This window comes from Accipiter gentilis, chromosome 20 (genome assembly GCF_929443795.1).
Source record: "Accipiter gentilis chromosome 20, bAccGen1.1, whole genome shotgun sequence".
Taxonomy (NCBI): Eukaryota; Metazoa; Chordata; class Aves; order Accipitriformes; family Accipitridae; genus Astur; species Astur gentilis.
In genome coordinates, this window is record NC_064899.1 from 19,931,552 (window position 1) to 19,955,952 (window position 24,401).

At 42.6% G+C, this 24,401-nt stretch overlaps 1 protein-coding gene across 4 annotated transcripts in view; it reads right to left on the minus strand.

Annotated features, from left to right (window-relative positions):
- JARID2 (jumonji and AT-rich interaction domain containing 2) overlaps nucleotides 1–24,401 on the minus strand; it is a 225,212-nt gene that overhangs the window by 15,266 nt on the left and 185,545 nt on the right. For 3 of the 4 annotated variants that reach the window (XM_049823872.1, XM_049823875.1, XM_049823874.1), the window contains 7 exons: nucleotides 16,883–17,900; nucleotides 12,138–12,637; nucleotides 6,900–6,992; nucleotides 6,343–6,461; nucleotides 6,109–6,179; nucleotides 5,154–5,268; nucleotides 730–835 (listed from right to left, as the gene is read on the minus strand). In XM_049823872.1, the coding sequence (XP_049679829.1) occupies nucleotides 730–835; nucleotides 5,154–5,268; nucleotides 6,109–6,179; nucleotides 6,343–6,461; nucleotides 6,900–6,992; nucleotides 12,138–12,637; nucleotides 16,883–17,900 (2,022 nt within the window). The remainder of the gene's footprint in view (nucleotides 1–729; nucleotides 836–5,153; nucleotides 5,269–6,108; nucleotides 6,180–6,342; nucleotides 6,462–6,899; nucleotides 6,993–12,137; nucleotides 12,638–16,882; nucleotides 17,901–24,401) is intronic. The other variant, XM_049823873.1, reaches the window with a different exon arrangement.

Consider the following 24,401-nt stretch of genomic DNA (forward strand, 5'->3'; position numbering starts at 1 on the left):
GTAGAGAAAAGCTGTGCTCTGCTAACAGCTCAGCAGTGTTCGCTTTCTCTCTTCCCTTCTCCACATGCTGAGACTTAGCGTCCAGAGTGAGAATTACAGAAGTGGCTCTTTTCAAACCAACAGTTTAAACTTTCGCTTGCCAAACAATCTCAAACACAAAGCCTCAAAACAATCCCATCTACTACTACAGAAAGTAACACAGGCCCTTCAGTTTTCCACCAAATCTTTTCAGACTTGGCAGTGAATCCCCCTTGTTATTGCACTTCTGTTAAGGGATAGCCAAGGGAAGTTTTTTTTCGTTGTGGACTCCCAAATTTATACTTAAATGAACTACATGGAAATCGTTATCCACAAAATAAACAAGAAAGCCAAAAATACTCTGAAATCCTTTGAAGTATTAGGTTTCTCATATCCATGCTGGCATCATAAAATGTCAATCATGGCAGATTAATTGATTACAAAACACTCCCTTTGTGAGGTTAAATACATTATGGACAGTATTAAAAGTGGGCATTTATTGCACTGTCACCTTTATTTTTATCTCAACATGTGAGCCTTGTTAGAAAAATGCCATGTGGGTAAACACTGAAAGTAGAAAGCAGCCATATCTTAACAACAGCCTCTGCATCATTGTAGTGTAAGACAAAACCAAAATAAATCCCCAAACAACCAGCCTTCTGATTAGCCTGGGGTTCTCAAATGGGAATACCTCTCCCAGTGTTAACCTACCATTACATTACTTTCAAGCATTTCCAGCCCTGGAGTGCCATTGGCTTGCAGCAGGGTATGTACCACATCATCAAGTTTGTTCTCCTCCGCAGCAGGAATGCAATACCTGTTGTTTTGTCAGAGGAAAAGAGAAGGATTTACTGTGGAGTAAATAATGGTACACAGCTACACAGTAACAGGCAATTCAGACCAGGACATTGATTAAAAGAAAGAAATTAAACACAGGCTTTCCCACACAGTTCTTTTTAGTAAAACACTGACAATTCATTGAAAGCTGTTTATTTACACTTAGTCTGATGGTGTTCACTGGATGCCAAAGGACACAAAATCCCCAAAACAGAAATGTGAAAACTCAGTGCTCTGTAGAATCAGTGGCGAGAAATCAGCAATACAATGATGTTCATTTTAATGGCACAAAAATGGGTACTTATGGGCGGAAGTTTGCATCTTGTGAGCACCAATATATGTTGTTATCTTTATCATAAGTGGTTGTATTCATTACCTGTGCATCAACCAAAGGATCTTTCTATTTAATAACATCTTCTGTTTGTAACAATCAAGAAACCACAAATCAGCTTTACTGTTAGTACACAAAGTAGCCTAAGACCTTCTTGCCTTGCTTACTAAACAAATCCCACATCCCTCCTCTCCCTTGCAACAGAAGAAAGACCTGACTAAGAGCAGCCAAAGCAGCAAGAGAGAGTTAAAACTCTGCCGGGTTTATGCCGAGTTGCACATCCTCCTCTCCTTTAGAAGCCAAGGAAGCAGCTGTCCTCCCTGTGCTCACTGCCAGCAGTGCTCCCTACGCAGAAGTGACAAGAAATAACGTAGGAGTCTCAGGTCCTAGCTTCACACATCCAGAAAACTGCTATTTCGCTGGATGCAGGGAGGTGATATGGTGACAATTAGTTGCTACTCTTGCTTGCACCCTGCCAAAAGTGTAATGGTTTACGTCCACCCAGAAGATACCTGTTCCCGAGATCTGGTAGTTGGTACCTGACAACAGAAAACTGAGCAGTGCAGCTTGGTGGGAAACTGCAAATCCTGGATTCCCAAACCTGCCTTGAGTTGCTGCTATGCTATACTTTATCTGTGACATTACTTTATTTGGATTTGTTATGCTCAGGCAAGTAAAAAGCATCTCCAGATTTATCATGACTCACCAATTCACTTTAAGCAACGAGACCTCACCCTGGAGCCCATTTGCCCCCACACCAGACACACACACACAGCCATTTTTCCAAACTTGACAAGAGCAGAGAATGAATATGGAAATATTTTGGGGAAAAGGTGCCGTTTTCTTGTCATTCATCCAGTCCCTCCACCAATTTCATAAAGTGTTCTGCTGGCCTTCCAGACCTTGTCAGGGTATCTGCTTATAATGTGCACTAATATTAACTCCGCATGCATCGTACAGAGTTCTCCTGCTTGATGAGTCTGTAGGAGGCTGTACTTCCTATGATTTGAACATCTTGTTACTGTTCACCGTTGTGATGATGACTTTGATTTGTCTTTGTTGATCTTCAAGCCAAGAGCCAGAAGAGATGACAATATCTACTCATACAGCTAATTGTAGCCACAATAAGGGCTCTAATGAGCTGGTTGCCCAGGTTTACATAGACTGACTCCTCATATATTGACAATGATCAGGACCTTACGAAGAAATCTCAGGGTAATAGAGAGGTGAAGTGGGAGAACTTCATCTTGATAAGGATCAAGTCCCACCAGCAATTTTAAATGCATGCCGTGTATCAAATACTTGGCAGTACCTGTGTTGCTAACAGTGACAGCTTCAGAACAGCTCCATGTGTGTAGCATATTACTCTAGTTACACTATAATAACAGATTTTAAGCAGTGATGAAAATATTTTAAATTCACACCCAGAACGCGGCAGAGCCCACTCTTTCCTTTTAGAGTCAGAAAATATAGCTGGAACAGCCAAAAGATTCAAGCATGCAGTCCCTCAAACAATGGGCCCAGGAAAAAGCATGGGAAGGATGTGCGAAGACGAAGGCCAGCACAGAAGTGCATGGGACTATCCGACTACTGGCAGGACTGATGGAAATCCTTTGCAACTGTGGTGCGTGCTGTGATTTCACTCATTTGCAATTCTTGATGTACCTATAAATATGGGAAGTGAGCAGCCAGCATAGACTTCTGAGTGTCTTGGGCAGAACAAAATTTTCTTCTCTCTTTTAATGGGCACCAAGGAGCCCTCCAGAATAAAAAGGTTAGGTCACTGTCCTCTGCCCTGCATGAAAATTGAGTTCTCGCCTGTTTACTCTTCATGAGGTAAAACCTGAGAGATTAGAGAGTGACCTGAGCAATCTGCAGGTAAATGAAGCACCACTGATTTTAGTACCCCAGGGACCTGTCCTTAGAAGAGATTTCTGGATGCTGGGCGGACTTTGCGAGACGGAGGAGAGCTTTGGTGCCCAGTGGCCTGCTTTGTTATCACTGAAGTGCCACTGAAAGCAATGCTGTCAGGGCTACTCCAGATATTATGCCAGACCTAGAGTTATTAAGTTCATCTTTTCCCCAATAAAGTTGGGTACTTTATTGCAATATTAAAAGTTGTAATGAGTTAATAATGAATACTAGCCTGACACTGCAGCCTGGCAGCCTTGCCAAAGAATAGCTTTTACAGACAAAGGAGTTTCGCTTCTTCCTTCTTGAGTTATTCCTGCTTGCTATCCATGTTTCATCGAGGCTATCATCACAAATACATCTGAAGCTATGTACTTATGTGTGTAAGCCAGCCAATCAAGGAAAAGCAAATGGCTTCTTTGCTTTTATTCCTCTCGGCTTGGAAAAACAGAAATAGTAGCCCTTCCTAAATTTTTGGCAGGCTGCATTCAAGCCTGTTCAATCCCAAAAGGCACACATTTTGACACATACAGTATGAAGAGTAGCCTCAGAACTTAATTAGGGGATTACTGAATGCCTTCTGTTTGGAATTTACTGTCATTTAAGACTAGATGAATGCCACAGAGGGAAAGAGACTCACCTAAGGTTGAGGACAATGTAGCTTGCTCAGTAATTTGTCCTGATAGTATATTATTATAAAAGACTACAGATTCCTGATTCACAGATGAGGGAGAGGAGCCATGAAATGCCCATGACAAAGTGACAAACTCCCAGGTCTGCAGCATAATCCAGCATTTACATTTACCCTTCGGTATGATCACATACAGAACATTTCTCCAACTTAAGAGAGTTGCTCCTGCTTTAATTGTTTCCTCCAAGATTTCAAATCCTTTCCTCTGGGCTTTCCCAGTGACAGCTGGGTCAGCACCCTGACATGATCAGTAACTGAGAAACATGGGAGTTAAAGGTAATGACCAAAGTACATACTTTGCACATGAATGAAGAGCAGCTGACACTGCCACCATGGGGACTTCTGGATGCAAAGGGGGCCCTGCAGGCCTTCTCCTGTCACACCGAACAAAGAGCCAAAGGCTCCCATAGTTCAGAGTTCAAGAGGGGAACTGCTGGAACCGCTGAAAGGGAACCAGCTTCTCACCTTTGCAGGAGGCGCCATTCAAGTAACTTCTCTTCTCCATCTATTGCATTTTCTCTGATCAAGAAACACAGTTACATTGCTTATCCTTTATTGTTCTCACTGACGATCCTCTTGGGTAATAATATCAATATCACAGGAACCTGGCAGATAGGCACTTGACATGCCAGCAACACCTGCTTCCTCTAATCCTTCCATCAGCTGCTGTAATTCCACTGCAGTCTAACTCATCATCATCTGTAGCAGTATGTGTGCACTGAATTTAGGAAGGATTCACCATGTTCAAAACAATTTATAAGCGGAGTGTTAAGTCTATTTGCATGATGCGTGCACATGAAATGTAGCTAGCAACTAAGTGGTGATGTCCACACTGAGACACTAGAATGATGTGTGTAATCATATTAAAAATTATTATCATATGATAATGAAAAGAAATTGTATAAGAAAATACTACGGACCTGGTAGATACAGAGTTCAAAATATTTTGTATAAAATAAGCAAGCAGTGCCTATTTAGTCAAGAGCATGGATTCAATCACTTTACAAGTGCCAATATGGAGCTAGCTTGACAAGTGTCTCTCTCAGCCTAAGGAAAGCCTACCTTGACTACCTGTCATTTGGCTTCCATGTCATGAAAACTTTCCATACATTAAACCCTATGTCAAGCAGAAACAGTTTATTGCTAAATATCTCTGAATAGAGCGTGGAAGATAAAGTGAAACTTTTCTTCCAGGAAAGGGTGTTTCATTACTTAAGTTTATACTACATTTTCCTATTAAAACTGTAATCACAAACACTGGAGATTCGTTCATGCAAAAGGTACTACATAAGCTGCTGTTAACACCAGCCTACAGATGCAGCCACTGCAGTGAATGTGAAGAAAACAAAACACAGGAATACCTACCAAATGCAATCAGCACCAGTGTGTAAGTAGTCAATGTATGGAAGGTGATTTTGGTCTCGAGACCAGCATGAGGTAGAAAAGACCATGCCGATATTTAGCCAAGGAATTGTCACTCCTAAAACACAGATTGAAAATGAGTTTTGAGTTAACTGCAGTTTCTAATTAAAAGACAGTTTGAGTGGGCATTTTAGTTGAAAATCTTGTTCTACACACAAGCTGACCCTTAAGTTGTAAGTATTCCTATCAGAGAATTCACAGAGAATAATTTAACAAATTCAGCATTTTCCACTAACAAAATATCTACCAGTCAATTACAATGCCCTTAAACATATTTGTTTTCTAATAGCTGTAAAAAATTTTTATTCTTTAGAGAATTTACAAATACTCGTAACTCAAGCTCAATGCCATTGATCAGAGGAGGTTGCTTCATGTTATCAAGTGTACGTGTACTTGTAAACAGGTATCCTGTTTCCCAACTGGTTTGTTCAGGCTCAACACCTGCACAGGAGACTGAATTGTGCTTTCAGCTAATGTTTCTACCAGTAAATTGCAATGGCACATATGCAGCTCGAGCACTTGTGACAATTCATTTAGAACACTTCTGTGCTGCTCTGCCCAGCGCTACAGACTAGGCTTGCAAGTAAGGAAGTTGCACGGCTCTGTCCTTCATCACCCTGACGCAAAGCAAGAACACCGATGTACTGGCAACAACAGAAAGGGATACTGCAAGTACAACTGGTTCCTCCCAGGCATATGGTCTCAACTATTCATTCATTTTTTATCTGCACACCTGCCTTCATTCCTTTAAATACCACCTGCTACATACAACTGCACGTCTAGCTGGTCAGCCGGTGAACAGAGGGGCCAGAAAGAGGGAGAAGACTTTGGTGACTACACCACCATATTTAGAGGACACATAACACCTGCTGGAAACATAAAAAAGAGACTTGCTTACCAGGCACAGCACCAAGATGTCGCAGGATGGATCCTGTATTATTAGGAAGGACTGTGAGGTTCCACCCATGCCTGTTTGAGAGGGTGACACAGAGGCAGACACATGTCAGTGCACATTCCCAGTGCCAACATCCCCAGTGCCAAGCTGGCCTGCCAGCCTCGCGCCCCCACCTCCACTCAGCACAATGAGACAGCCAGCACGAGTCGATAAAGCGGGTGGATTTGGTGATCTTACCTTGAAAATGGTTCAGATTTTCCCACTGGAAAGCCACTCCCGTGGGTGTTGGTATCTACTTTTCCACAATGCACTGCTACATGGCAATCTTTCTGTTCCACTATCCGCCAATATTCTTGCTGTGGTAAGAGAAAGCATTAATGCATTTCTAATTCACTGAACAAGGTATCTCTCATTAAAATATAAACCCCAGAAATTTACAGGGCTTTCATGATCTCAATGTAATTCAGCATAAAACACTGCTTAAAAATAAGAATATAAATACTTAGAAGTAACAATGAATTGGGAAGACAGAATGTAGATCCTATTGGCTCCTGTGCTTCAGCACATGACAGATTAAGACTTCTTTCTCTCCCTCAGTTCATCAACACCTTTATTAAAAATGTCAAAAAATTTTAAAAGGAAGAATCGGTACCATGTCTATCTAACCACTTATTTTTCTCCCACACTAGACAGCCTTAAACTGCTTCTGGTAATGCCTGAACATCAACTATACTGAATCCTCATACTCAGTCCCCTGAAATAAAAACTTTTACCACCCCTTGCACTGGCCTTACCTCTACTTCAGCTACTGTAGGCTCCTTCGTGAAGCACATGTTCATGATGTTTCTTGCTGTTCGGTAGAAGGTCGTTAAAGAAACAGACCTACCCTGTGGAAAAAGAAAATAAAATTAGAAGTGAAAATAAAAAACCATGCCTCCATTCCCCCAGCCTCACTCTTTTCCTTACATGCTCAATCCCAGATCGCAATAGGGGGAAAGAGGACACTGTCTCCAGAACATGTGTGTGTCTAAAGCTCATTTCTTATCTGAGGGAACCTCGAAATATACAGAAATTTAATCACATCAAACCACCAAACCAACCACCTAAACAGCCAACTGAGTGTTCCCAGAAGGCCACGTACACCACTTTGTCCAGCACAATGCTCTACATTTAACAAATACAGAAGATGGACGTGGCCCAGCTTTCTATGACAGGTTGTAAAGGACCCAGTAGGCAACCCTACCTGCATTTTACAATCAAATCCAATACGTGATCAAAGGACCATGTGGCTACACTCTTTACATACAGAGAAACAAGTGAAAAAGACTGAGGAAATTCACAGAAACGTTCAGCATCAAACTAGTATTGTATGTGATGGAAGGGGGTCACAAAAAGTAGAGTTTACCAAGATTACTGTAATCACCGGCTTACAAAAACTAGTTATGCTCAATTCAATAAAAGCAGTTCAAATGCAAGGAACCAGGACCTGTTATTACAAGGCTGAGAAAAGGAAAACACAGTAAAATTGCCAGATGAGTGCGGTCTTTCTTGGCACTGCTGCAGGAACTGTACAAGAAGAGGATCTGACTTGTTTTTCTGCTTAAGCTATACCTAAGTTTCTGGATACCTGCTTTCACACATACCTATAAAACCAGATGCTCTGGGAAGCATCCTCTGAAAGCTTTGAAGGTAGGAGCATGAGAACCCGCTTGCTTCTTTCAGCCCAGACATACTGGTATGCCCAGACAGGGACACCCCTATCACCTTCTCTGCTCCAGGGCAGAAGAAACATCCTGGGAAGCCGTGAGCCACGAAAGCTGGTAGGTCGCTGTGGCCATACTGGTTTGTGGGCACCGCCGCAGGCAGAGACTAGCATCACTCTGCAAACATGAAGTGGAAAATATTTGCCCCCTTGCCAGATCTACCGCTCCTTCCTCTAACTCCCATCGTGTCCACTGGTTGCCCATCTGAGCAACCACAGACTTAAAAGCTCCGTGTAAATGATTGTTTTATTACTCAGACTATTACCTTTCTAGTTTTTCAATTATGAAACAGATCTGCCAAACCACCTCGGTCTTTTCTTGTATTTAATTTATTTAAGAACTATGCCCACAAGTAAACTAGAAACAACTATACAAGCAGCTTTTCCCCCAGGGGCCAAGTCTATCACTTTGCCATGCTCCTACAGTTGTAACATTGTCACTTTTTTAATTGAATGCAGCATAATTAGCTGTTACAAAAAAGTTTGTGAAATGCCCAGGGCCTGGGGCCCTCTGATTCCCATAAACTTCAGAGTTGGATGCTCTGCGATACAATAAGCAATTTCCTTCATCTTTTAATGCTCTCATGAATCATTTATTGTAAGGCAGCCTTTTACAACAAAACCTCTCGTAAAATGCAGGGCCCGCACCAACAGTCGTCATACTTCAGCATAGACTTCACTGCTCACAAACCAACACACACTCCGCAGCAGCTTCCTCATTTCAGTTACTTGCCTCTTCCTCTCATCTTACACAGAAAAATAAGGACTCACCTTCCAAGATTAACTGTGTCTTTCCATTTGTCAGATATACAGCAAGCAAGAAAAAAGAAAGTGGAAAAACTGAACAGTTTAGCCCTTTAAAATTGCATATACCCATTTCCTACTCTATCAAGATTCTGTTATCTTCTTGGTCTCCTAAAAGTTGTAATACAAATTAAATGGTTGAGGGGGTTTTGTTGTCTGTTTTTGTTGGTTGGTTGGTTTTTTTAATCTGAGGGATCGCATAAAATTTTCTATGCCAACTCAGAAAATAATTTGAACTGTTGCAATGAAGCATTTTAACCAGAACACAAAATGAATTGCTGAAGAGTAAAGTACCCTTTTCAACGCCCTCAAAAATATCTCAACAGTTCAACAATTGTCCTGGGAGCTTCAAGCTACTGAGCAGAGTCTCTGTTGCTGCAACAATATGACAGAAGAAGGTTTAAAGAGCAAAATTTCCTATTTCCTCTCCTGATTCTTCTTCATGGCCTCTGCATCAGCCATGAGAGCCAACCCAGAGCATCACCATCACCACCAAGCACAGAGAAGGACAATGCAACACTATGACTGTCAAAGACATTACAGCAACCATAAATATGAGCAGCAAACAGAGATTTCACAGTAGTCACAGGAGGGAAGGAGGGACTCCTGTTAAGCAGAGTCTGAAAATGCCGAGTACCCAGCTGAAGAGAGCTCAGCATGGGATTTCTGGGACAGTTTCATGCGAAGGCTGGCAAAACTTGGTGTTGGTGTTTTCTTCTGCATGTCCCTCTAACAGGTCTGCTAATTAGCCTTCAGTTTGTTCTGTATGGAAACAAATGCTGTTTTCAGCCAGCTCCAGTACAGATTTTTAAAATATTTTCAGAGCTGAAATTGGGTAAAGAAGAGAAGAGTGAAAATCTTGCAGCTGATCCTTCTTTGATGACCACAGTTTACTTCACATACTTAGAAAAACAACAATTTATTAGTCAGGTAGAAAAGCCATACATTTAGGAGTAAAGAAGCAAGCACAGCAGCTTGCAGCACACACTTAAAAGCACAGCAGGCCTTACAGCCTGGAAAGGAGCAACACTGAAAATAATTTGGAAGGCCTGGCAGAAAGTCAGCCGAACAGAAAGGAGATTTACTCCAACCTTGACATGCGATATGGTGATAACTGCTCCTGGAAAAACTAGAAGTCTCTTTCTAAAAACATGTTCCAGCTCAAGCACATGCTGACTGCAGAAATTACTGTGCGAAATCCTAAATGTACGGCCTCTTCATGGCCTGAAGCACAGACTTTATGGCCTAAACTGGACAACAGCCATACGATTATGATGTTCTCCTGCAGCCCTCAATCTATTGACCTGGGCATTTATCAAAGGGGTGGGGTTTTTTTGTTTTGTTTTCTCTGTGTTTTTTATTTCTAATTAGAATTAGCAATATGCGTTAGAAAGGAACCATTACAATCCCATCATCTGTGGAAACTGTAACATGAGGACATGTTCTGTTAAACAAATTTCAGATTTTCTCAGAAACATGTTAACAGGTAAAGAACACCCTCCCCTCCACAGACAGAGAAGGACACCATCATTCAAGAAAAACAGAGAATGCAGGATTAAAAGGCTTGTTTCATAAAATGCCATGTAGTACCCTTTGCTTAAATCTGTAAGCCAGCACCACCTCACCTCAGACTTATTAAAAAGTCCAGTGATGAACTATGGTCATTTTACAAGTCTTGTGGGTTATTCTGGTGCATAATTTCCTATTTCTATGTCTTGCTCTGAGTGACATAACCAGTTCTCATGCATCAGTCCTTCTACAGGGCTTTCCCCCAAGTGCTGTAAAATGAAACTAGGCGCCTCTGCACTCAGACTGACCAGGCATCCCGCAGGGCACTCCACAGCAGGGATTCTCTCCAGAAACCCACTGCAGATTTTGTCGCCAGTCCATCGCCTGTGACAGCAGGTCCCCAGCCTCTGCACCACAGATGAACGTGGGACGGGATTCCAACGGGCAAGCCCCAGTGTCCAGGAAGCTGCCTGCACCATGGCAGACAACCCCAGGCATTGCCCGAGCGGCTCCATGTGCTGCAGCTGCTTTGGTGGGTGCGGAGAGCACCGACCCCCAGGCTTGTCTCTAACAGCTGCTATGTTCAGAACACAAGGATTTCTACCAGGTATTGTTGGACTCGTACAGGGTCTGATGCTGTCAGTACTGCCAGTGCTTTTTGGGCAGCAGCAGCAATTTGGGAGCTCTCAGCCTTTTGCGGTAAAGGCCTGGGGCTCAGCAGACTCAGGCTGGTTATACTAGCTGCGCTTTGTTTACTTGCCTTGTTTTATTTTCTAAATCTGACCAGGATACTTCTCACAAATCCCAATCTTGCTTTTTGAGTTACCATGTATCTGCTAAACTTTAACGTGGGACTTGCACTGGAAAAGAAGATGGGAAGCATTTTCCCACTAAGTTTGAAGTGGTTCATACAGCTTTTTATCACATTTTTCATTTAACATCATTAAGCACAGGATATTAAGCACAGAAATGCCACTTCACTATTCACAAATGCTGCTGTCATTAGATAAGCTTCTCTCCAACAGCAGCATGGCAAAGAGATCGCTTTTCAAAGGTGGGATTGAGGCCGGAGTCCCCCAGTAAAAGAATTTTGGGGCTGACAAATAGTAACAGGCTGCAAAAAGAAACCTGAAGCAAGCTTTTAAAGCTCAAGTCATGAGCTCATGCAGTCCCTAAATAGCTTAACAATAAGCCACTTTGGGCTATCTGGCTTCATTTCCTGGTGATGGAAGTGAGATTGGAAGGGGAAGAACAGAGTATTCCTTTACTGGGCACAGACACTCAATGCTATATTTCTCTCGGAGCACGGCTACACAATTCAACACAACTCAAAATTGGACTGCAAGCTGCAGCGCCAAGTCCTGCTCCAGAGCAGGAGACTGCCAAATAAAATACAGTGAAAGAGTCAGCATTCCTTCATAAATGGATGTACTTGATATGTGGAGGACTAAGCATCCATGTGACTGTTAGTGCTGAGTAAAATCTGGCATCACAGTTGAAAATGTTGATTGCATTTCAATTTGCCCTTTCTAAATGTAGTAGTATTTCTAGTGATGTTAGATTTGATGTGGAGCACTACTTCGCTCAACAAGAGACTTGCAAGAAGGAGGAATGAGAGAGCAGAACATTACTTTAAATGTCACTAGAAAATGAAAACAAAAACTGTGTCTGCAGGAATAATTGGGCAGAGCTATTCAGGGAACCTCTCACAAGGAGACAAAGTGGGGGCAGAGCCCAGCGCATCTCATTATGACAGTAACGCCTTCCAGCTTTTCCAGACACCCCGAGAGAGCCAGGCAGATCAGGATAAAGACACCAGACTGGCCGGCTGCAATAGCCACTGGTGGCACTGCAGGCCATCAGCTACCCTCAGCTGGCTGAGTTTGCACCTGGATACCACCCAGACGACAGCATCATCAGTTCTGCAAACCAAAATCGGCAGAGCCCGCCTTGTTACCTTGTATATACACTTGTGTAAGTCGCTAAGAACTCCCTCCTCCTCCTCGTCGTCCTCCTTTGTGGTCTCCTTTTCCTGAGCGAAGAGCCGGCGCCTGCCTGTCTTCAGTGGGACGTCGACCTCTTTTAACTTGTTGCGGAAGCCATTTTTGTGAATCACGCCGTTGATGAGTCCATTTTTGGGCTCAAACCGGGGCAAGGAATGGAACTTGTAGGCATTCTCCGAATGTCCCTCCAAAGGTCCTTTCCTCTTCTCCAAGATTTCCTTTTCCAGCAAGACCTCCTTCTCCAGTTTCTTGTGCTCCTCGGGGGAGAGGGAGTCGTAGGAGAGCAAGTACTGGCAGTAGGCTTCTTGCAGCTTGGCCAGCCTGTCCTGTGCAGTTTTGGGGATGCGCAGCATGTCTGCCAGCTTGTTCCACTTCTTGAGGTCAGTCACTTGCTGCATCCCCCCCATCTCGTTGATCAGCTGGACAAAGCAGGCCAGGTCGAGCTCGCAGCCTCCTGGGGTCCGCGTGTGCCAAGCAGCAGAGATGGGGAAAGGGAAACACAGGAGCAGGTTAGGAAAAGTTGCGGGTGGCTCGCATCAAGCACGCTACCAAGCTGGACACATATGGGACGTGCCACTTGTACAGCTTTAGTCACCTGGGCACCGGAGCAGGATTGTCCCTATCTCGTACACCTCCTGCTAAAGACAGGCACATGCCACTGTTTTGCTAGCTTAAGCCGTTCAGCAGATCATATTTTGCTATTTGCAATAGCCTTTCCTATGGTTAAACTTGCTCTCCTCCTCAAGTTTCATTCCCTTCTCTTCTTAGAGCACCCCCAGCTATCTCCTGACACACGTCGTTCCCCTGGTTGTTACCCAGCAGCCGGTGAGATGAGAGCTGCCCAGCTCTTTAAAAGCCCGCACACTCCCACCCTGCCCTCACCTGCCACCAGTCCCATGTCTGGTTTATACCAGGAAGAAGCAAAACGACTGGCAAGATGAGTCCTGGCAATCAAAAAGACAAGTACCTGTCCCTTCTGGAGGTGAAACATTTGATTATCTAATGTCTGCACAACACTTTCAATACAGTTAGTATTTAAGAGGAGCACAGTAAGATCATTAATTTCACTACAGGTAGAAAAATCCTTAAAAAAAAATCCAAAAGAAGCGGGGGAGGGTTGGTGCCTGCAACTGCATAGAAAAGTTTGAGACATACTATTTTTCCAGTTTGAGGCCATCCATATTTTATATTCCATTATGGGTTTGTATGTTTTGAGATGATTAGCACATTTCACGCTCCAGTCAAAAAATAAAAATGGAGTATTATACAAACTGCAGCATAAAAAGCAGCCAAATAGATGAGGAACAATAAAAGAAACATCATAAATACTCTCAAAGCACAGAAATAAATCATCAACAGAGACAGTGAAGAAATGGACAAAAGACCACCTACAATTCAACAGGGCACTGCTGAAGGAAAAAAGAGAATTAATACAAAACTTGCGTCAACATTGCTGCTGCCACATTGTCTCTCCTTCCCCTTTTACTCTGAGAAAAGTAAAAAATCATTATGCCATAGCCATTTCAGAGCACTTAAAAATGCTATTATACAACAGAGAAGTGCAATAAGCAACATTATGGTAAATATTTACTGTTGGTTTAGCTACAGCAAACCAAAGCTGCAGCATCTGAAGGGCCAGCCATATCATCTTGCTTCCTAGTGCAAGCAGTATTACTTTCTTCAAACCACCCTGTGCTGCATCTCGGACACTTCATAGCTGATCCCAATTTTCCTTCTTCCATCCACTTTCCCCATTTCCACCACTTGTGCCAAGCCAGTGAGGAGGGATACTCAGCAGTCTAAACCTGTGTGCAACATTTTGGGATGACAACAATTGTGACCGAGGCAGAGCAGTACCAGAGGCTGCTTACTAATGTTGCCCGCACAGCGCTGGGCAAAGGTGTGAAAAGAGGAAAAAGGGATTTTGGCTGCAGCTAAAGCCAAGGGTAAAGCCTTGAGGAGCATATGACAACGGTCATGGGGTAGCAGATTTATCCAGCTTAGTAGGGGGGGGATGATGTCAAAACGATTAAGTCTTGAAGCTGAGAAAACGTAAACACCATGGGGAAAAACCCCACAAGTTTGAAAGGTTTTCTTTCTTTCTTTCCTCTTTAATCTTCACCATAAAATAACTTTCAAGCTGGCCTCTAATACAGGCTGTTACTTTTTTGGTCTAGAGTTTTATATCCACTGTTCACAAATAAGCTGAAGGCATAATTCAAGATGGCTTTCCATCCCAATAGCTTCAGTGACCTACATAAAGTTGAGTACCATACTCCTGACTTCAAAAGAAGTGTGGTCCAGGTTTAACGTTATACATCATCTTCAGTGGGACAAATAGCGCACACCCAGCTTAAGGGCCTAGTTTCAACGCTGTTTATGAGATATTTAAGAAATGTGATTTTCTCCCGCATCATGGAATGATCGCTCATAATCACTCTGCAATATTAGAGCTCGAGTAGCACATCATTCAACCAGAGCCTTGCATATCTGGCAGATCCTCCATAGGGCCAGCTACAGCTAAGGTTTACAAAATGGTCTCAATTATAATTCCATTTCACACAGTCATAACTTTTGGAAGCATTTATATCTCAGGCTGATGTTTTCCAGAATTGACCTACGCATGTTGCTTAAACTTTCCTTGACAGGCTGAAGGGGGGAAGAAAAAAAAAAAAAGAGTTTAACCCATTTATAAGCACCTACAGCAAAATGGCTTAAATAGGAGACCTAGAACACGTTATGCAGAAATAGCATCTGACTTTTTTGTCTTTTTTAAATAGTCTTAGTTTCACTAAATTAGGAATATTTTTAAATTGCCCAGTAAGCAAGCTCATTTGGAAAAAAAATAAAAACCCAAACAACAAAAAACCCAAAACAAAACCAAAAAAACCTTACATCTTCAGGTATGCATTTAATACCAAATGCTGGACTACACAAGTCATTGGCAAAACTCCCACTTACTCCAATGGAAATGTGATTTGGCCCTGAAAGGAAGGATATGTACGCAGGTCTACTTAAATAAGTGTGCATTTATCACTACAGATTATCTTCTATCTTTCCTGCTGGAACAAACAGATTTCTCATCTTTGTACACTGATGATCTCCAGCTTCTTTTCTCCATTTTGTTTTTAATTTTAAACACGAGATAGGTAGGAAATTAACTGCAGAAAGGATACATAAGATGCAAATTTTATAAGAGACCACTGTTTGCTCTGGTTATATGGCACCCAGTAGAATAGAATCCTTGCCTATTAATTAGGCTCTTAGGTGCTTAAATAATACAAATAATTAACAGTAATGCCATCTTAATGCCGAGTTAAGGTATTTCATTAAAAAGTTAACATTGTTCCAGGAGCGTTAATCGAGCTGTCTTGCACATTTTCTTCTCTCTCTTGCCAATGTAAATTTAATTCATTATTCTTCTCTATTAGCATACAACCATTGCATACATTAGGCACACAAAATGTTCACTTATTGCTGCTTGAGTGATTTTAATTTTCAGATTTCCTTGAACGTTTTTGCACGGCTATTGCAACAGAGTGCTAACCCTCATTTCTCCTCCTCAAATTCTGTCATTTCTCTGTGGTGCCCTGCATCAGTTCACCATAAACTCTGCGATTCTTTGTGTGCTTTTATGCATTTTCACTTACTTGCCACATGTGATATAAAATAAAGTTTGAAAATGGGGGAGGGGAAGTGTTGTGAACAGTTTAAACAGAAAAGCGTGTCCTTTAATTCAACTAGTGTTGATAGCTGCCTCTGATCGGATAATGCCTCAAAGGCAAAACTCTAGCCTCGAGTTGAAACATGCAGGTCCTGTGAGCTCTGACTCAAAACACTTCAAAAACAAAGGGAAGGGCTAACAAAAATTAAAACCACAAGTTTGTTACTATGTCATGGCTGCAAAGGCAGTAGAGATGGAGGTGGCTCATTCAATAGTTCATTTGTATGCTGCTGTTGTCATGTTTTTACAAACTATTGTCACATTTTTGTCACGTGTCATATTTGACAGCAGACCATAAACCAAGAATTCTGTTAAATAAGTGATTCTCACTCAGGCATTAGCCCTGGCAGACACCTGCTGGGAGAAATAATGAAACCTCCATTTTGCAATCAACCACATTTTACTGCCTATTCTTGACACTTAATGGTTGTTAAATGTCAGCAGGTCACTGCAAATTTGTGATTTTAAGTGTCTGAGTACCCAAATATAAGTCAGTTCTGAGATATTTTCTTTCCCCCTTGGTTAAATGCTTTTAAAGAAAGGGGGAAAAAATATTTGTATTAAGTCTTGGCAGCGTTGCAACCTGTTTGGAAAACATCTTTGGAAAGGTCTGAAAAATATTCTGAGGCAACATATAAACCAGGGCTACCAATATCGATAGTTGTAGTACCTACAAAAATAAACAGCAGGGAAAGGAGAAGATCCTGAAATCTGGAGACCAAGACCCCACATAGCATTTTTTTTCCCTGGGTGAACTAAAGAGCTGGCAGGGGGAAAGCGTCGACATAAAGTCTCTCTGGAAAGCTCTCCGACAACCTACCTGTATCATGCCTGACCAATGGATAAAAAGAGATCCAGAGCTCTGCAGTGTTAATTGAACAGGGGTTCAGTTAAGCACAAAGGCAAACGCAGCATAAAGTTGTATACGGACACTAACAAGCAGCGGCAAAAGGCCAATGAAACCACAGCCCTTACCTATGAGTGGGAGTTCGTCCATGGTAATGCCCTGAGATTTGAGGTGCTTCTTGATACAGGCCAGCCGCTGCACGTTGGGTCCCCAGCGCCTGCCTAGCTTGTGTATGTGCTGAATCTGTGTCACAAACCGCATTTCATCATTTAGCTTGCACTCAGGTCTCCAGTCTGGAGGAGGAATCACCCTGCACATCCCATACTTCTCTACCTGAGCTCGGACTGACTCAATGTATATCAGTGGGTCATGAAATTCCTTGGTGGAGGGCCTAAGGATGGGAATCTCCCCCAGCATCCCCCACCCAGACTTACTACTGCCCTTTTCGTGCTTTCCCATTGAGTCTTGTGGCTTGTGCAAGGACTCCGCTTGAGAGGTAGAACGATTTTCACAGGAGGCATTTTCAGTTTTGCCATGTGCTTGTTTCCCTGGCGTACTCTTTCCAGCAGTGGCTCTTTTCGGCCTATTTCTTTCCAAACTCTTCTCTGGCACTTCCTTTTTAAGGTGTCCATTTAGCAAAGGCTTTTCTACGGCTGCCTTTTTGCTGGCAGCTTCTGCCAAGTTGACGGCCCCTTTCATTCTCTTGGTGGGCGACTGTATTTTGTCTATGTGATTCGTTTCTTCCAGCCTCCTCTTCGAATTGCGCAGCCCCTCCCTCAACTGTCTCCCCACCTCCTTAGTGCATGTCTTTTGGTTCAACTTGCCATTGACTTTTACACCATTAACAGCGGTATTGTTAGACTTGGATGCTCCAAGGGATAGCACCTGTTTGCGGGTTTTTGCATTGCTACTTTCTATTTTCCCTGAGATTGTGTGGTTGACAGGTGAACTGGGTTTGTGGTGATTTAGTTTGGTTTCCTTGACCAGTTCTTTCTTGGCTTTGGTGTATGTGACAGTTCCCTTTGTCACTGTTGCAGTGTACTTCACAGTTTTGGACGGTGAAGGTCTGACTTCTCTCATCTTTTTGGCACTGGCTGCATTTCCACTCAGAGATGACATTCGAGTGATCCCATTGACTTTAGAAACCTGCAGTGCCAGGAGTGTTGCGGGGGTGGGGGGGGGGGTGGGGGGGGGGGGGGGGGGTGGGGGGGGGGGGGGGTGGCAGGAGGAAGGAAACAGAAAACAGAAGAGTAAATTAATAGTGTTACCACTTAGCCATGGCATCTCAGTCGCAGGACAACCATATTCTGCAATCCTGACTCCTGGCCCCTTTGTACAATCTTCATATAACAGTTTTCACCCAGGTAAGAGGAGGGACTGTGCATCTATAAAAAACAAATAGAAGTATTTTTTTAAAGAATGAACCAAAAAGTCCCCAGAAAGCCAATCTTGCTTTCGGAGGGTACAAAGCCTCTGGCATTAAGAAGGGTGAGGTCCCTTCCTTGCGCTACCCCCTTCCTTGTCTACTAGAAAGCCTGTTATGATATCACAAAACACAGGTAGTCTAATTTACAAACTAATACTTTAATTATCTCCTTTTCTGGCCTTCAGATGCTATCTCTCTCCCACCCAACTTCCCTTAAGTGCACACACAATTTACTACTACTTAGCAGACAAACTAGCCAGTATACACCATCTCCTCCAACTGGAATGGGCATGATTCACAAAAAACACACACTGAGATTCAAACCAACCTCCTGTTTATACATACATACATCTAAAAAGAGATATTGGATACATTATGCACCCAGCAGATCAGGATGGCCATGAAGGATCCAGTCTATCATACCTATTAAATCTTGGGAGGCATCTTGTTGCTGAAGTAATTCATTTGAAATAAAAAATGTATGCAGTGATTCAATGTGTTTTTTAAAAAGTTTGATATCTGGGCACTTTTGCTGACACACATTTTATTACATCATTTTCATCACTCACTAATGTGCCATTGCAACTTAGAATTGCTAGTCTCCACTGCTTTCTGCTAGACCTCTGAACCCAGCTATGAAACTAAAATTTATATTTTAACTATAAGATGCATTAAGCACTGAAAGCAACACTCAGCATCGAAGAGAACTGTGACAGCCCAGCACTGCCAAAGTTAAGCCCCACTACTAAGAAAATGAAGTTCGAGTTTAAACCTCAAACAAATTTCAGCATTTAAACAAGTTTAAACCTTGTCTTCTCACCTCCTTAAACTACTGTGAGGGCAGAAAAACACATCCAAAAGTCAGCAACATTGATAAAAGTGCTCAAAGTGAAAGCATACAGTACAATCACCCCCATCAGTGCTCAGGTGAATAACACCATTCCTGCAAAGTTATAATACTTCCCTGTGGGATTTCAAAATCCTTGCCAAATTAGTAAGCACAGCAGCTTCTCTCAAATAAATGCAAGAATTGCAGTCACTTATAAAGTAGGGATAAAATGTTATAAAATAGGGATCAAATAGAGACTGAAAAGATCATAGTAGGGTCTTGCATTAAGTGACTTGTGGAAGAGAAACTAGAACCTGGGGATTCTGAATACACACACAAGTATGTGTATACATGCATTTACTGTGCATTTTCTCCTCTGTGCTCCAGAAGCTGGAGCAGGAGTAATACACTTTTAAAACCTATCCATATTCTTGTTCTTCCTGTGCTTCTAAAGTAGAAACACTTAAGGAAAATCCAGTTAGCTGATGACATGAGTTTCTACCTTGAGCTTTCCAACGACATATGAGATATCATCTAGAAAGCAAACACTTGCTAACAGAAATACATTTACCCATTTCCCTTGAAATTTAGGCATTACTCTGCATTTGAAATGGAGGCCTGCATTTGACTTTTACAGCACTTTTTCATACCACAGACACGGGTAGAGAGCTGCTGAGACATTGCCTCTTGCCTGCAGCAGTCAGAACCAGCACTGAACATCTCTGGCTTTATAAATAGCCAGGAACATCGATTACAGATTTCATCTAGACTAATAGAGAAGAATTGACTGAGAACTGGAAGGGGAATATAATCTTGGTGATAGTGATCATGAAATGAGTTTTCAATTCTAAGATGTGACAACAGTAGAGAAAGCAAACCAAAGCAATTCCCACTCAGAGGAAGGGCACAAAACACAGGCCATTATGCCTATTCACAAAGTTCTCTAATGACTGGAAAATTAGAAAAGAATCACAGTAAAAAGTGGAGACACAATTATGTGACTAAGGGCAACTATATAGGAACAGCAAAAGCATGCATGGGTAAAATCAGAAAGGCCAAGGAGTTAAAGAAACTTCAGTTAGCAAGAGACATAACATTAAAAAAATAATAATTTATAAACACTTTAAAAACACAAAGACAACAAAGAACAGCAGAGATCAACCACCACACAAAGAAGGAAAACAAATGCAACAGTTTGGCTGAAGTGTTCGTGCTTCTTTTGCATTAGCCTTCACCAAAAGTACCTCTGACCGAATACTTACCAGATATATAACATAACCAATTTCAGCAAAAGAGCTAGGAAGGCAACCCCAGTAAGCTAAAATGTACCTAGATGACTTAGGGCATGGCTCCTGGAAATAAGTTGAGGGTAGGCAGAATCTACCTAACTTCAAACCCTAAAATCACTCTGTAACAAAAGATCAAACAGTTAATTTGTAAACACACAAAAATAAGATCGTGTTAAAAACAAAAAATTAATACAAATGAACCAAAAAACCCCACCCATCATTTTGCCAAAATAACACATGAAGCTAATTTAATCATCTTCTGACAGACACCTGGCTGAGCAGGTAAAGAAGCCCCTCCACTTCAGTAGGGCTCCAGTCACTGTCCCACGTGATGTTCCATCAAACTCCTGAGACACATCCTAGACATAATTACTCTAAAGTGGCTTCACAAGGGATTAAATAAAGTCATCCTCAAGAGAAGTTATCGTTGTCATAGTACACTCTCATCCTGGGAGGGCATTTCAGGTGACTTTCTGCAGGGACTTGTCTTGACCTTGGTTCTACCAAGTAGTTCCATCAGTAACTTGAATTATCAAAAATTTGTCAGTGACACACACCTGGAAGGGTCTGTAAGGACTCTGGAGACAAGGTCAAAATCAAAGGCAATCTTTAAGAACTTATTTCAGAACATTTCTACAATAAGAGGAAGTGCTATTTTTAGGAAGGACAAATCAAATCCATGTAGGGGAGGAGTAACATTTGAGGACCACAGCGAGCACGTAAATCACTGTCTGAGATCTATTATCAAGAATGCCGAAAGCAAGGGATCGGAGCACAGGCTTTCCTAGGAAGGGCTGGACCCAGCATCAGGCCCACACTGTGAGAAAAACTTAGACAGTGGAACAAGTCTAAAAGAGCACAAAGTCCTCAGGTATTTGGAAAATATCATCTTTGCTGAAAAGCCAAGGGAGCTGGACTTACTTAGTCTGAAAGAGATTATGGGACAACTCTGTAATGGTCTTCTGATGCATAAAGAGCTCCCCTGAAAAGAGACAGTAAATGTTCCTGCCATGTTCACTAGGAAAAGTGGGAGAAAAAAACCCTTTAATTGTCTACAACAATGATCTGAGGCACAGCTACGAAAACTTGTTCATTAGTAGAAAACTAAAACACTGGAAGAAGCTGTCAATGGATGTTGTGGAGTCTCCTCCACGGGAGGTTTTCCAGAAGGTTTCAAGGAGGCTATACCTACATTACTGTGCTGTCAGGTACAGTCAAGACAAGATCTCAGAGGGAGCAGTCAGGCTGTATGGAGGTATCTTGTCACTCCAGCCCTCCCATGATTTTTTCTGAAGAAGTTGTGACCAGAAGTCTGAAGGGCCATCCAGGGCACTCCTTCAGCAAGGAGGGGGTCACACAGGGCCTGAGAACAAACCAGAGTCAGGGATAAAGTGCTCATGGAGAAAAGGCAAGATCCTCACAGCTCCTTCTCGTCAAAGGAAAACATGCCATCAGCACCCATCACCTTTAGGCCACAATTGAAACTTCCAAGATACAGAACTCTGGAAAACTGAATTCATTAAGAAAACAGCAACTTATCACAACTGTTTAGAGTTGTTAGAATACCTCCACACAACAAAAGCTTAGATCTTGAATGAACAGGTACATAAGCTTTGGCTATCTAACCTCCAATCCTAGATTATAAGCACACTAGCTTGAGTTTTTATTCAAACTTAGTGAAGTTATTCCTGTGATGAACAGGTCCTAAATTAAAGAACACTTGGCTTTGAGAATACCATAAGGAATTCACTTATTTCCTTCTGGTTACTAACTAAGGAGACCCCACAAGAAAGAAACACTGCTGAAAAATTCCTCAGGACCATCATCTTTCTAGAGCAGACACAACATGATGGTTTTCAAATGCTTCTCCCTCTTCCGTCCCCAAATGCCCACAGGTATCTTGAGTGTTTTCAGAGAGGATAGCGTCATGTTTAAGATACAGCAGTACTATATAGACCAGAACAGACTATGCTTCACATGCGAATAGGCTGCAACAAACGTCTTCCAGCTGGAAACAAGTGGAACAAACAATGTGGTCATAGCCCACCATCAAAGCAACAGCTGGATTCAGGATTTCACACTGACATATGTGAAATTCTGGCTGGTCAGTCATCACCTACACATTCCTGGTCTGCACTTGTCTCTGAGGACCCATTAGATGATTGGAACCAAAAGAAACAAGAAACTGTGGTAGGCATTTCTTACCTTTCTACTGTTGATATGTCTCCCCCCAAATGAAACATACACAGTCAGCCTAAAAAATTAGCTGCACTGCCAGGTGTGCAGGTTCACCAAACAGGGGTCTATGCCACAGCTCCATCCCGAGGCAGTGCTTACACTGAGCATGTAAGAAAGAAGTCAATTTAATTCAAACAGAATCATAGAATCAGTTAGGTTGGAAAAGACCTTTTAAGATCATCAAGTCCAACTGTTAACCTAGCACTGCCAAGTCCACCATTAAAACATGTCCCTCAGCACACCATCTACATGACTTTTAAATACCTCCAGGGATGGTGACTCAATCACTTTCCTGGGCAGCCTGTTCCAATGCTTGACAACCCTTTCAGTGAAGAAATTTTTCCTAATATCCAATCTAAACCTCCCCTGGCGCAACTTGAGGCCATTTCCTCTTGTCCTATCGCTTGCTACTTGGGAGAAGAGACTGACACCCACCTCACTACAACCTCCTTTCAGGTAGTTGTAGAAAGCGATAAGGTCTCCCTTCAGCCTCCTTTTCTCCAGACTAAACAACCCCAGCTCCCTCAGACGCTCCTCCTAAGACTTGCTCTCTAGACCCTTCACCAGGCTTCGTTGCCCTTCTCTGGACATGCTTCAGCACCTCAACGTGTGTCTTGTAGTGAGGGGCTCAAAACTGAACACAGGATTCAAGGTGCAGCCTCACCAGTGTGGATTAAAAGGGGAACAACCACCTCCCTGCTCCTGCTGGCCACACTATTTCTGATACAGGCCAGGATGCCATTGGCCTTCTTGGCCACCTGGGCTCACTGCCGGCTCATATTCAGCCGGCTGTTGACCAACATCCCCAGGTCCTTTTCCACTGGGCAGCTTTCCAGCCACTCTTCCCCAAGCCTGTAGCATTACATGGGGTTGTTGTGACCCAAGTGCAGGACCTGGCCCTTAGCCTTGTTGAACCTCATGCAATTGGCCTTGGCCCACCAATCCAGCCTGTGCAGATCCCTCTGTAGAGCCTTCCTACCCTCCAGCAGATCAACACTCCCACCCAACTTGGTGTCTTACTGAGGGTGCACTCAATCCCCTCATCCAGATCATTGATATAGATACTAAACAGAACTGGCCCCAATACTGAGCCCTGGGGAACACCACTTGTGACCAGTCACCAGCTGGATTTAACTCCATTCACCACCACTCTTTGGGCCTGGCCATCCAGCCAGTTTTATTACCCAGCGAAGAGTATGCCTGTCCAAACCATGAGCAGCCAGTTTCTCCAGGAGAATGCTGTGGGAAACAGTTTCAAAGGCTTTACTAAAGTCTAGGTAGACAACATCCACAGCCTTTCCCTCATCCACTAAGCAGGTCACCTTGTAGTAACAAAGTGATTGACATTAGCCTTATATGACTCAGTCTTGAGCTAAAGGTGAAACTAGGGATATGAATAATCTTATCTTTGCTTTTCAGCTATCTTCCTGGTTTTGCTGACATGTATTTGTCCTCAGACAACTCTTCTCTCCACTTTACTGAACACTTGCCTTGCAGTAAAAGACAGTACAACAGTTTTTAAATTTTGTTGCCTTTTAAAAAGCAAATGGGACCAGCACATAGTCTTGCAGCAATTTGTTTGTTGGATTTAAACTGATCTACATACACTCCTCTGCATGGCACCTAGGATCCTGCCTCCAGACACATACACACACTCACACACACACTAAAGCCAACAAATGACTTGTTAGATAACAACCACAGTAATAGCAGCAACATTAGCAATATCAGTAACAGCTTTAGTCCCAAACAAATTCAAGTTATGCAACTGTTCTCAAATTCATTCATAAAAATACTTCTGTGTTGATATGAGTTTTGCAGAGCTAAATTACCATATTAGGCCAAGAGAGGGCCCCATTGAACTA